The following is a 14,383-nucleotide window of genomic DNA, read 5'->3' as shown; positions in this document are numbered from 1 at the left end:
CATCCACTACTTCCAAAGCACCCCATTCCACTTTTGCATAGCTCTAATGATTAGGAATTTTTCCTTTAAGTTAAATTTTAATTTGCCTCTTGATAATTTCTATCCATTCCTTCTAGTTCTGCCTTCTGAGGTCAAAAAGAATATGCCTATTTTATAATAAGATAACTAGCATTTATAAAGTGCTTTAAGATTTGCAACACACTTATAAATATTTTTATTTTATCTTTAAAGCAACCCTAGGAGGTGGGTGGTATTATTATTCTCATTTTACAGATGAGGAAACTGAGGCACAAAGGTAAGTCACTTAACTCATTAAGTGTCTTAGGTAAGACTTGAGTTCAAGTCTTCATGACTCCAAGTCCCCTGTTCCATCTATTGAACAACCTAGCCATTACATGGCAGCTCTTCAAATACTTTATGAAAGCTAATATATCCCTTTTGAGTCTTCTCCTCTTCAGGTTAATTATCCCCTTCAGGGAGACCCAATAACCTTTGCTAGCAGGAGTAATTGTTGGACACGTGTACATCTATCAGTATGTATATGTTTATCTTTGTGTGGCCATTATCACATGTACATGGGTATAGAAATGTGTGTGAGAGATTTAAGAAAAACTGAAATATCCATTTATTTTATTTATTATCATTATTTTTAATATTTTAATTTAAATTTAATTTTAATATTTTAAAATAATTATCATTATTTATTATAAATCATCATCTAGTGAGGTCACCATCATTGTCCCAGTAACTATTACCTTGGATGACCCTTGGGATTTCTAATCATTCAGCCAATATTCCATTTAAAACGGCATAACATTTTAGAAAAGAAGGGACCTTTGAATATAGTCTAGTAGAGATGGGAAGGCACTGAGAATATAAAATGTTAGCACTTAGAAGATTAGCTCTCAGAGGACCAGAATATTCAAACATAGAATGTCAGAGCTGAAATAGATTCTTAGAGATTATGCAGTCCAGCCCGTCTCATTTTACAAAGGTGAAAACTGAAGCCCGTAATTGATGTCAACCCAGCATCCCCAAGAGACAAAGAAGGAGAGGGAAATGTCCGTTCTCATTTTATGGAAGGCGACTGAGGCTCAGGGAGAGTAAATATTTTGTTCAAGGATCACCCATGTGAAGGCTAAAAAGGACCAACATCTTGTGCTCTGATCACCACTATTACTAATTCAAAAAATCCTCATGTTGGGTGTGAATTTATAAATCCTCCTCCCTCCCATTCCTCATCCAGGGCCAAGTGGGATCACATCCTGGTTCTGTCATTTATTAGTTGTGTGAGTTGGGGCAAGTCACCCTATTGCCTTGAGAGACAGTGAGGTCCCTTTCTCTACTGACAGTCCAGAAAAGGCCTAATGATTGCCCTGGGCCTAGTTTCTTCACCTGTAAGATGATAGGTAGGGTTGAATTAAATCAACTCCTCTGTTCTTTCCAGCTCTGAATTATATCCTAGGCTTTTTAGTCACACTCAATTCAAGCTTTCAGGAGGGTCCTCAGCATTACCTGATCTGCTGTGTCCATCACCCTCAGCAGGATTGGTTGTTGGTCCACAGTCTCCTCTGAGGTATAGGTGTCTTCTGAAAAAAGAAGGATCAGGGCATGTCAGTGTGGGTGGGAGTGGGAAGGATTGTAAGAGGTAGAAAACTTAACTTTTTTTTGCTTTCTATCAATATATAGATAGATAGATAGGTAGGTAGGTAGATAGATAGATATAGATATAGATATAGATATTGCTGAAGCAATTAGGGTTAAGTGACTTGCCCAGGGTCACACAGCCAGGGCACGTTATGTGTCTGAGGCCAGATTTGAACTCAGATCCTCCTGACTTCAGGGCTGGTGCTCTAACTAGCTGCCCCTTCTGTCATATGTTGAGCTGAGATTTATGAGTTGGTTCGGGTGCCATCCAGGACACGGACTCTAAGTCATCAGGCCTGTGTGGCTGGGGCCTGGATGCTATCTGCTGTTGTGATGATCACCACTTTGCAGTCATAAACAGGTGTTTTGACATACTTACAGCTCTTCAGAAGGCCCTAACAGCTGCGCCAGTTAGAAAGGGAATTTCCGGACTAAGCATTCCCTTCAACAATAAAATGATAGGCTCCCATCCAGGAGAGCAACCCTGAAAGAATCTAACGTTCACATTGCCTCCAGACTCCATGTCTGATGTGACACTGGACTCATCGTCACCAAGCAAAGTCCTTCCTGGGAGCGATTCCATCCATGTGAGTGAAGGGGAGGTGTTCATGATTCCACCCTCTGTCTGCCCCCGAGACTCCAAGCAAAGTATCCTTCAGGCCACTGTTTGGACTTGCATGATGAGGGCCTGAGTCAGGCCCTGGAAAACACACAAGCTTTGCTAGCATCCAGCATAAATCATTAACAATCCTCATCCATGGCCTGCTTTGGGGGCTTATATAAATAGCTGTGATTATTTGACAAGAAATTCAATGGAAAAAATTCCCCCAGATACTTCACTATATTTGGTCCAAATACAGCTGTCCCTAGATTTTCACATCTCATTCAGTTTGTTTTATTTCCCTGCCAAAATGGTCCAATGAGCTCTTCTGGGACCTCCCCAACAGGCGAGGTGCCCCAGCAGTCTCAGCAAAGACACCGAGCCAAACCTGCTCAGAGATACTTACTCCTCCATCCCTCCTAACATGCTCAGAGACAGAGGAAGACAAAGACAAAGATAGAGGCGGAAAGACAAGAGTCAGAGAGACAGACAGAGAGAAAGGGAGAGACAGAGACAGACTGACACACAGAGACAGTCAAAGAGGCAGAGATAGAGATAGAGATAGAAAGACAAAGACAGAGAGACATAGATACACACACAAAGACAGAATCAGAAACAGAGACAAAAAGACAAAGACAGACAGAAAGACAGAATCAGAAACATACAGAGAAAGAGACACAGAAACAAAGACAGAAACAGAGACACATACAGAGAGAGAAAGAGACAGAGAGAAGTAGAGACAGAAACAGAGAGACAGAAAGACAGAGAAAGATAGAGACAGACATATACATAGAGAGAGAGAGACAGAGAAACAGAGACAGAGACAGAGACAGAGCCACAAATCCATGGATGAACTTAGAACTAGCATCCAGCATCTGACCATAGATCTAAAGATGGAAGATATCTTATAGATCATCTAGTCCATCCCCAATTCCTTTTACAAATCAGGAAATTTGAGCACAGAGAGGTTAATAGAGTAGTCCAACACCACATAGCTAAGATGCATCTGAATTGGTATATATGAACCCAGATCAGCCAGTCCAGCATGCTTCCTATCTCACTACTTCTTTCCAGAAGATTCCAATCCCACTTATCCAGTGTGATCTGAGTGACAATCTTCTCCCTCAAATATTTCTGTTTTTCAGTTACTATATCATATTTTTGTTGTTATTGTTCAGTTGTGTCTGACTCTTCATGACTCCAGTTAGAGTTTTCTTGGCAAAGATACTGGAGTGGTTTGTCATTTTATAGATGGGGAAAGTGAGGCAAATGGGGTTAAGTAATTTGTCCAGAGTCCCAAAGTTAGTAAGTGTCTGAAGCCAGCTTTGAACTCAGGTCTTTATGACTCTAGTCCTTGTGCTCTTAATGACTACATCACTTAGCTGGCCCAAAATGTGATTGACATTTATATATATATATGTATATATATATATGTATACTCACACATGTGTGTATATATGTATATATATAATCTGACATATAAATGTGATATTTATGTTTATAAATTCAAATCCAGCCTCAGACACTTACTAGCTGTGTGACTCTGGGCAAGCCACAACTTTAATTACCTCTGAAAAAAAAAAAGATCATATATTAGCAAAGTTTCTTAAAGTAACATAAACACTGCTTCTCAAACTTTCATGTTCTTTTTCCTGCAGGGAACTCCCTCAAGTTTTTGAAAACAGAAGGCAGATAGTTATCCAAAAGAATCTTCAGAGATGACCCAGTGAAAAAAGACCAAACTTTTATTCTGACTGTGATTTGAGGCAAGTCACTTTACTGTTCTCATATCATCAGTTTCCTTAGCTGGAAAATGGGCATAAAAATCTCTTTCTTCCTTCCCTTTCAGGGATTTTATGGGGACCCAATGAGATAGTTGTAAATTCTGTTCAAGTATGTAGAATCAGAGGTGTCATGCAACTATGTATCCAGCGCACAACACCAGAATAGGCCTGAACCAGATTAAAATGTAGTTGAGAAACACTTAACAAAATAATAAAAAATACAATAAAACAAATAATTCCACACTTTAAAATTAAGTCAGTCTTTGGCCCACAGGGATTCTCATGTAGGCAAGTCTTCAAGCCTATAAAATTTGCAAAATTATTTATTTATACGTTTATAAAATTAAAAAAAAAAAAAACAAGATTATAAAACAGGAGTGATCTGCACAGATGGAGGGAGTTTCCACATGGGGAAATCCCTTTGCAGATGACATTATAGGTCCAAACCAAAAAGAAAAAAGAGTCTTTTAAAGCCAAAGACTCTCCTGCCCAGGAATAAGAAGCAGAGACCCTGGAGAAGCTCCCTGCCTCCTGCTATTCTAGTGGGCAGCAAAGGAAGGCGAGACTGTCCGAGGCCCCTCTGGGTGCTGGCACACTGGACAGAAGCACCGTGGTGTGGTGCTGACCTCGTAGGGGACACAGGAGTGCATGCCCAGGCTGAGCAAGTCCCAGAGTCAGGGGGCCAAAGATCAAGGTCAATGCTCCCTCCCACATGGGAATGACTCACTCCCTCCATTCAGAACTCCAGACTTAATTGTGAAGCTCAAATCCCCAAGTCAAAACAGGGCCAAGCGGAACTCAGATCTGTAATTAGGCTGGGACAGGGCGACTTTTGCTTGAAGAGCATAACTGAGACATCTGCCAAGCGCATCATGTCCTGGTACCTTTCCTCCCTTGCCCGGCTCTGTCCCTGCCCACTCCCCCTCTGGTCTCATTCACCAGCACCTTCGGGTCCACCCCTGGCAGCAATAGCATAGTCACACTAGAAAATTCAGTGTTCCAGGGTGCACTTCTTCCTTAACCCTGCTGAAAAGTAACTCTGAGACCAAGCTCCTTCTGGGATCCTAGATATGATGAGCAGAAAGGAAAATACTCTCTATGACTGGCCCTCTGAGGTATTCCTGACATAGTGATTTTGGGGTAAAAACCACGAAGGAGGCAGAGTGTGCCTTTTGGAGTCCCTCCTTCCTTTTCAGCATCCACCTTACTCCTCACATTTCTCTCTGTTCTCTCTTTTGTTTCCCAGAAGTCCACTCTAGTCTGCCCTCCCCAAGCAATAACCCACATTTGGACTTTTTCCTTCTCCCCCATTGAGCTAAGGACACTGGCTTCTCCCATGCCCCATTCGCGCTAGGACCCACTCTGATGATTAATCATGAGCATCTTTGGGCCTTCATTTCCCTCTCTCATCAAATAAGAGGATTAGGAGATGAGCACTAAATCACCTCCCATTGCTAAATATTTTATTATTTTCTAGATTACCATTAATAACAATCAATAATTAAACACAATTTTTCTGGTAGGACCACTGGAACATCACAATGAGACTGGCACTACAGCTAAACCCCACTGATAAACTAACACACTCTCCTTCTCAGGTAATTGAGTCACACTTTAAATACATCAAGAGGTGGATAGAGTGAGTGCTTGGATTTGGAGGCAGGAAGCCCTGTGTTCATATCCTATCTCTAATACCAACTAGCTGATGAGCAAGCCACTTCATCTCTACAAGCCTCCCAGCATCCCTTAGGTCTTATCTACTAAGTTATAACCCTCAAAGATTGGTTTATATTGCCACTGCTGGATAGGATCTTCACCCAAACAGAACTAACATTTCCCGTGTTATATTAATGCATGAACAATGTCTTAATAACTTGAAGGAAGAACTGGTAGACAGAATCTTCATCCAAACAGGACTGACCAAACCATATTTCCTTTGCTATATTCATTTGTGAACAATGTCTTAATAACTCAAAAGAGGAACTTTATGGTGGGAATTTCTGGGCCAATTAAAATAGTCATACATGAGATGACTATTAAGTCAAGTGACTGATTTCCTTGTGTGGCTTGTAAACTAGTTGGGAAGGAAATTTTACTGGAGGAGCAAAAAAATGTTAATAATGATGATGGCACCATTAAGATAATAAATGGAAAGGGCATGGGAGTAGTCAGAGGTCCTGGATTAAAATCTCAGTTCTACCATTTACTACCAGAAACTTCAGTCAAGTTTCTGAGTCTCAGTTTTTTCATCTCTAAACAGCATCTACTAGTCCACACACAAGAATCTCAGAAGGGCACAACATTAGAGAAGATAACTCTAAGTCTTTGTTCTTATAACTTATAAATAATATCTACAAAGTGTTTTCATCTTCATCATCTCATTAGATCTTAACAATAATACTCTGAGATATATTTCTATAATTGTGGGATGTTAGAATTGTACGAGAACTTTGGAACAGCCAGTCTAATATTACTCATTTTACAATTGAGGAAATTGAGATTCAGATGTTGAATAACTGGCTTAAGCTAGTAAATAGCTGGGCACATGCACTTCAACAAACTCATTATTTGTGAAGCTCTGTGGTAGTCTTGAAACCAAGAAGACCAAAATGACAAATAGTCCCACCTTCAAGAGTTTACATTCTAGGGAGATAGCAACCCATACAACAATTAAATAAATAAATTAAAACAAGTAATAAAAAGGAAGGAAAGCACTTACAATTAGGAGGGTCAAGAAAAAATTTGGAGAAGGAAATGGTAAGTCATTTCAGTTCCTTTGCCAAGAAAACTCCAAAGAGAGTCATGAAGAGTTAGACAAGGAGGAGGAAGAGGAAAAGGAAAAGGAGGAGAAACAGGAAGGGTAGGAGGAGAAAGAGGAGGAAGAGAGAGAGAAGAGAATTCCTGAATTGACCCGTGAAGGAAACTAAGGATTCTAAGAATGAGTGATATGAAGGGGATGCCTGAAGGAAGCTAATGCAAAGATATTCAGTGAGGAGTTTACAATCAGTCACTTTGCTTAGAAGACAGAGCAGATGACTGTAAAATAAATCTGGAAAGGTAGACTGGAATCAGATTATAAAGGGTTTTAAAAGCCAAGCTGAATTTGCATTTTATCCTCAAGGCAATGGAAAGCCACAGAAGATTCCTGGGCAGGGCAGTGATGCTATCAAATCAGATAAGTGCTTTAGGAAGAGTATTTTAGCAGCCGTGTGAAGAATGGATTCAAGAAAGGAAAGCTGATGGAAGCAGAGAAAGTAGCTAGGCTGTTGAAATAGTCCAAGTGAGAGGTGATGAGTGCTTGAGGTAGTGCTGACCTTATGGATAGAGGGGATAAAATATGAAAAAACTAGTTGAGATTGAATTGACTAGACTTGGAGGCTGATTAGATATGAGAGGAAAGTGACAATGAAAAGCTAAGACTGACTTTGAGATTGTAAATCTGGGTGACAGGAAGTGTTCTCAACAGAAAAGGAGCATTTGAAAGAAAGGTAGATTTAGGGAAGAGTAAGGAAATAATAAGCTCTACTTTGAACGTGCTGAATTTGAGATGCCAATAGGCTATCTAGTAAAGATATCTAGCAGAGAGTTGGCAATGTAGAACTGGAATCCAGGAAAAAGATTAGGGCTGGGCATATAGGTTTGGTGGTCATCTGTTATCTTTAGATAATTAAATTCATGAGAGCTGGAAAGGTGATCAAAAGGGGGAGAGGTAGAGAGAGAAAAGGATCCAGGAAACCCCCAAGGAAGGATGCCCATGGTTAAGAGGCAGAACATGGAAGCTGATCCAGCAAAAGGAGACTGGGAAGCAGAGAAGTGTCATAGGAACTAAGGGAGGAAGATGAGGAAGAATGAGGATGGAGGTGGGAGAAGGTCAACAGATTTAACAATTAAAATAATGTAAATAGCTTCTTTGGAGTTTTGGGCAGGAAGTCAGATTGTAAAGGGTTTACAAGCAAGTAGTAGGTGAGGAAATAGAAGGTGGGGATCTAGAGATACACTTTTCTCTAGGAGTTTGTCTGTGAAAGCAAACAGGGATATAAAGTGATAGCTGGAATTTCTGAGCATCAATTTTCTCATCTGTAAAACGAGATGCTCTTGACAAGTTGACCTCTAAAGGTCCTTCCAACCCTAAAAAACCTATAGTTTTGAATCAAATCTAGTGGTCTTTAAACCACCGCAATCAGCCTCTCCAAAACTACACTCATTTGGTTGTATATCTCTCATACAGTTGCTTAAAAAAAAACAAAACAAACAACAACTTCTTACTGTATAAATTGTCTTGTATTTTGAAGCAGTTTTTCAGTTTTTAAAGCGGGCCAGACCCAGCCAAGGAAGAAGCAACATAGGTGTCAAAACTGTCAGTGAGGAACTATATTCTTTCCTCAAAAAATTTAATTTTAGGAAATTAATTTGTTGATAAATTTTATATCAGGAAATACCATCTCTTCAATTCCTTCATATTACAGATGAGAAAATTATGATTCACTTGAGTAGTGAAATAACTTGCCCCAAATCACATAAATTGTTAGTGTCAGAGCCAGAGCCTGAGCCTATGTCACGGGTCTCAGATTTTGAGCTAGAAGGGAATTTAAAAATTATATAGTCCAGTTCTCTCAGGACAAAGGCAAGAAGTTTGAGAATGACAGTGGACACATGATTTCCTTGCTTATAAAAAATCCTTAAGCACAAGGATTGCTTCATGTTTTGTTTTTGTGTCTCCCACACCTAGCCCAATGCCTGGCACATAGCAGTCCATTAAATACTGTTGATAGATTGATCCCCCAAGGCCTTATAAGCAGGAGAGCCAAGATTTGAATGGATGTTCTTTGATCCCTGAACTGGTATTCTTTCCACTACACCCACTTTATCTTGACAGTTCTCCCCTTCACCCTCCCTCCCCCATCATAACTTTAGGGATAGTCTTGTATGGACTCAGGGATGGAGCCATAGTCAAGAGTAACAAAGGGAGAGAGAAGCAATCAAGGAGCATCTTACCCAGATTGGGATCATATTCACTGATAAACCTCTTGGTCAGAAACTTCACGGTCAAAGCTGCAAGAGGCAAGAAAATTTATAAACAAATAAATAGTAATGTTTTTTTCCCCCAATTTCCTCCTGCCATTTTAGGCTCTTTCCACTGAAAGCTGGCACATGAATATTTTAGAGAAACCATGGAACATTTTGATTCTTTAGTCACTCTTCACCACCTGCCCCATTGATGAAGAATCCAGTTCTCCAGGAAGAAAAAAAGAAAAACCACGAAAGAGAATTTGGTACCATTAAGGTACTCAATCCACACCAGAGGAATCTGGCAACAAAGAGACCCCATGTCCTTCTAGTAATATTTGGGGATTAAAAAAAAAAAGGATTAAAACATCAAGGATAAATGATGGATATAGAGGGAGTTATGTAAAAACTGGACAAGCCAAAAAGCTGTAGTCTCTCTACTCCTTTGCTTAGAAAAACATAATAACAAAGAAAGAGTTTAATATCCAAAGAGGAAATCATACAAATGGGGATTTGGCTCAAATTTGCAAAGGGACCAATAAGAAAAGATATAAGCTAGAGATATATAAAGTCCCTCAGGAGAGTTATAAAACCTCTATTTTCCTGAGATAAACCCCAGCCTGCATTCAAGATAGACCAATTTTAAAATTCCAGTCCATGCTCCTTCCCAGGTCCAAGTTTACTGGAATAGAAATACCAGACTATCAAAAATCCCAGTAGGAGTGTTTTCATTGAATATAAAATTTTTGGAACATAAAATTTTGGAATGAATTTTTCAACATGTGAAGTGTATTTATCAGTTAGCAAAATCAACAGAGGTTCGTTCTGGGTACTGAAATTAGTCATGCAAGGTCAGATGTTAAGCTGGTCTCTAAAAAGAAGCAGCATATTTTCTTAACTAAAAGTGCTTTTCTAAGTGCTTCTTAAAACTCTTTCCCAAGATTCCAAGGCTCCGTGATTTTTGCAAACTACTGTCTAGGGAATTCACATTTTAAAATTTAAATTCTTTCATTTATATAACTGTTGGCAAAATAAATGAAGACATCAAGTTCTGCCTTTAGTTAACAATTTGACTTTCAATGCTAAGATAACAATCTCTTCCTAATTTTTTTTTTTAAATGTATATGTTCTGCCTTGACATAATAGGCAGTTCTACAAAAATACAGAAAGGACATTCTCTTAATTAGGGGAAACTTTCAGTGAGAGGGAGAATAATTCTTTGCTTCAGGAAAGAGATAGTGATTTGACCCATAATTTCATTGTATAAAAACTCCCATTATCAATTTAGGGTAGCACTTTTTCTGCTACTTAGTTTTAGAGAATTGTCTAGAACCCTGGGAAATTAAATAACTTGTCCAGAGTCACACAGTCAGAAGGTAACAGAGGAAAGATCTGATCCAGTTGGCACAGTGGATAGAGTGCCATGCCTGAAGTCATAAAGTCCTGAATGTAAATGTGACCTCAGATACTTACTAATTGAATGTTTTGGGGCAAGTCTTTTAATCTTGGTCTGCAATGCTTTTGTTATCTGTAAAATGGGGATATAGAGCACCTACCTCCTTTGCTGTGATTCTAAAATGAGATCATAATTGTAAAGCAGGGTTTGGAAGATAGTGAGTGCTATATAAATATTAGGAATTATCATTATTATCTGCACCAAGGTCCATACACTATATATCACTACTTTTCTATTTTTCAAGTTTCAAGAAAACGAGATGCCAATTCTTTTCTATCCCAGGGCATTGGTTTCAAAGTTGTGGCCTGCTCACTCATCAGGGGAATAAAGGGACTCAATTGGGCCTGAATAAAAATCATCAACTAATCATTTGGAACATTAAAAATGATGGGTGACCATACAGAAACCTCAAAGAAAGACCCCAACCAAGATGTAAGGGAAAAACAGACCAATAAATGAAGTCCTAAAGCCAAATATTTTCAACTGTCATAGCTGTTTAACTCCATTTCCCATTTCAGAGTACATTTATTAAATGTCAACTCTTTGAGGGCAAAGACTGTGTTTTCGCTTTTCTTTGTATTCTCAGAAATTATCACATAGTGCCTGGCACATATTTATCACTTAATAAATGCCTGTTGATTGATTGACAACTTGGGAAGATAAAAAGTTTAAATAAGATAGGATGCTTGCCTTCCAAAGATTTATAATCCTGTAAGGAAATAAGATAAACCTAGATAACTAAAATACTTAGTAAAATATATGATAAATACACTTTTTTTTTTTTTTTTTTTTTTTTTTTGCTGAGGCAATTTGAGGTTAAGTGACTTGCCTGAGGTCATATAGTTTTAAGTGTCTGAGATCAGATTTGAACTGAGGTCCTCCTAACTTCAGGGTATCAGCTCTATCCACTGCACCAGCTAGCTGCCCCGATAAATACATTTTAAAGAAAGGAAAACAAAGTGTTAGTTCAGAAAGTCCTTTGGAAGAAAGAGAGTACTTTTGCAGGATTGAGGGATTTGGATTTCTCAAAATCCAGGCATTTTACTCCCATAACTTCCCTTCCTCTCTCAACATCCCTCCTTATCCCCTCAAATTATCAATTAACAAACTTTATTAAGTTATCATATGTCAGACACTGTGCTAGGTCATAATGATACAAAGACAAAAATAAAACTGTCCATACCATCTTTGTCAGTCCTGCCATAGAAGTCAGGCTGTGTCTCCCAAAGGGTTGGGGGAGTTACTGGACCTATGATTTCCTTTTTGTAGGGAACTCCCAGATAAGGTCCATCCTGGGCAGCAGTTTATCTGTAATTCCGAGATTTGCCCAGTGCGAAGCTCCTTAAACTGTGAGTTGCAACTGATGTAGGGGTTGTGAAATTATGATTTATCATCAGTGAGTGTTTGATTTGTACACCTATATACTTATATGCCCAGGATGGGTTAAAAATTTCTCAGTGAAAAGGGGTCATGAGTGAGGAAAGTTTAAGAAGTCCTGGTCTAGAACCCTGAAAGGCTAAATAATGTGTTCAGAGTCACATGGTCAGATGAATCAGAGATAAGACTTGAACCCAGTTCTTTCTAACTTAGAGGGCAGCTCTATATATGGGCTGACTCTCCAAGATGCCTCTCCAAATGACTCGCCTTTTCCCATTGTCCAACACCCTCCACCAAAAGTCCTATCTGTCTCACCCAACCCTATTCCCATCCTGTCACTGAACCTGTGCCTCTTGGAGGGCACCTCGGCTCCCCCTCCCTAGGTGTCACCACCAGGTGTCATTCTTCAAACCTTAGGGGGAGGGAAGAGAAGGAAAGAGAAAAGCCATCATTTTCCCCCTGGGATAAAGGTGTGAAACCCCAGCGGGCTGCCTATGAAGGACACCCTTCAATCTAGAGCTGCCTGAGGGAGCCCTCGAGAGGTCGGCGTTCCATAGTGTTGCTCTCTTCCCCCAGCCCACTCACCAGACTTCCCGGCTCCTCTGCAGCCCAGGATGGCCACGTTAACCTCTGGGATCGAACTGTGTGCCAGGCGCTCAGGACCAAGGTTCCCAGACCGGGGCTTGCCAAACACGGACGACATGACAAGTCCAGCTGGGCGAGGACCCCTGGGGGCGGAATGTCGCCTCGAGAAGAATGACAGAGGTTCCCTAGGAATGGATGGACGGCGGGCGGCAGGCTCACCTGGAAGAGGGGGGAAGGGGGAAAGCGGCCAACGAGGGGATGCCCTTAACACCGAGTTCCTCCGTGCAACGAACCTGAGTCTGCCAGCAGTACCTGCAGCAGACAGGTAAAGGCAACCCCCCTAGGCGCTCGTTCCCCCTCCGCGGCTCCTGCTCGAGCCCCCAGTTTGTTTAATCGGGCAGCTATTGGGACAAGAAACAGAGCCCGGGGCGCCGGGGGTACGTCCGCGGTGGGTGGCCGCCCGTCCCGAGAAGGATAGTTGGAGCACGGGGGACCGTGCCAGGACCTCGGGTGCTGAGATTCACTCCCGCATTCCGGCAGGAGAAGATCTCATCTTCCTCACCGCCTCCCCACACCTTGCTTCCACCGTGGCACTGGACTTAGCCGCCCCGGGCTCGGGGCTCTGGGCTCCGAGTCCAGCTCCAGCTCCTGCTTAATGCTGCCTGCCCCGTCCCTCTCCAGCCTGGCTGGGGCCCTCGGGGGAAAGAGGAGGAGGACTGGGCAGGCGGAGCCATCCTCTGAGCTGTGGCCAAACTCCTTGTAAGGACTTCAGACTCCCCCCACCGAGGGGGACGCATCTCCCGGAGAAAGCGTGTAGGGTGTTGGGGAGGGAGGAGGTCACGGTGGGTTGCCCAGTTTGGTAAACCTTAAAGAAAGTTATTGTTCCCATTTCACAGATGAGGAAATTGAGGGCCAGAGATATGACATGACTTGTCCAAAATCATCAAGATTGACATTTCTCCTGACGCCCCATCCCAGGGTTCGTTCCATCACACTAGCCTGACAGCATTGTTCCAAGTTGGGGTGGTTGGAGTGAGAGACAGAATAGGAATGGGAAGGGTGAGAGGAAAGCTAGAAAAAAAAGAGATAAAAATCAGGGTTGCCTCACTGCAGACACCCTTTCCCTTCAAATGGAAAATCTTATAACTAATGGTTCGTTCTCATGTTAGAACTGGAAGAGATCTTAGAGAATCCTCCTAAGTGGCCCATTTCATTCTGGAGGAAACTAATCTTGGGAACACAGGCAAAGGAATTAGAAGGGATGGATAGTTGGGGTCTGTGTCTGAATTTCTCCCAAAGAATTCTTTTTCATCCAAAAAAGAAAACCAGTTTCCTGGACAGAGCTACATGAATATTTATAGAATCTGTGTCTCTGGGAGATCATTGCAAATTATCTCTGTTATTAAGACTGTAAGGTGTTGGGAAGAATGTGTTTATATTTCACTGTCTGGCTGGGTTTGCTTAAAAAGCTAATAGCCAAGGATTTTCTCTTTGAGTTGAAGGAGGAGGGGAAGTGAGAATCAAATCCTATCTGGTCTTTCAACCAATTCTCCATGGGCAGGGATGCCAGTCCAGAGGCAATATGGTGCATTGATTTGAAATATTGGTAATCTGGCCTTGAGTCCTGCTTCTGTTATTCATTATCTGCCTGATTCCATTACTTAACCAACTAGGTGGCCTAATGGACAGTGGCCTCAGGAAGACCTCCGATTAAATTCAACTTCATATACTTATAAGTTGAGTGGCCTTAGACAAGTAATTTAAACTCTCAGTCAGTTTCTCCATTTGTAAAATGAAGAAGGTGTGAAAGCAGGACTCCAGTGGGCTGCCTATGTAAAATGAAGCTACTAATAGCACCTTCCTCCCAGGGTGTTGGGAACCTCAAATGAGATAACATATGTAAAGCACTCAAAGGGTATATAAATG

The 14,383-nt window shown here is 41.1% G+C and overlaps 1 protein-coding gene across 1 annotated transcript in view; it reads right to left on the bottom strand.

Moving 5' to 3' along the window:
* RASL12 (RAS like family 12) overlaps window positions 1-14,383 on the bottom strand; it is a 22,758-nt gene extending 8,375 nt beyond the window's left edge. The window contains exons 1-3 of the mRNA XM_051980865.1: window positions 12,458-14,383; window positions 9,028-9,084; window positions 1,516-1,589 (exon numbers count right to left, since the gene is read on the bottom strand). Of these exons, the coding sequence (XP_051836825.1) occupies window positions 1,516-1,589; window positions 9,028-9,084; window positions 12,458-12,575 (249 nt within the window). The 5' untranslated portion in view covers window positions 12,576-14,383. The remainder of the gene's footprint in view (window positions 1-1,515; window positions 1,590-9,027; window positions 9,085-12,457) is intronic.

This window comes from Antechinus flavipes, chromosome 2 (assembly GCF_016432865.1).
Source record: "Antechinus flavipes isolate AdamAnt ecotype Samford, QLD, Australia chromosome 2, AdamAnt_v2, whole genome shotgun sequence".
Classification (NCBI taxonomy): domain Eukaryota; kingdom Metazoa; phylum Chordata; class Mammalia; order Dasyuromorphia; family Dasyuridae; genus Antechinus; species Antechinus flavipes.
This window is presented reverse-complemented; position numbering and strand designations above follow the sequence as displayed.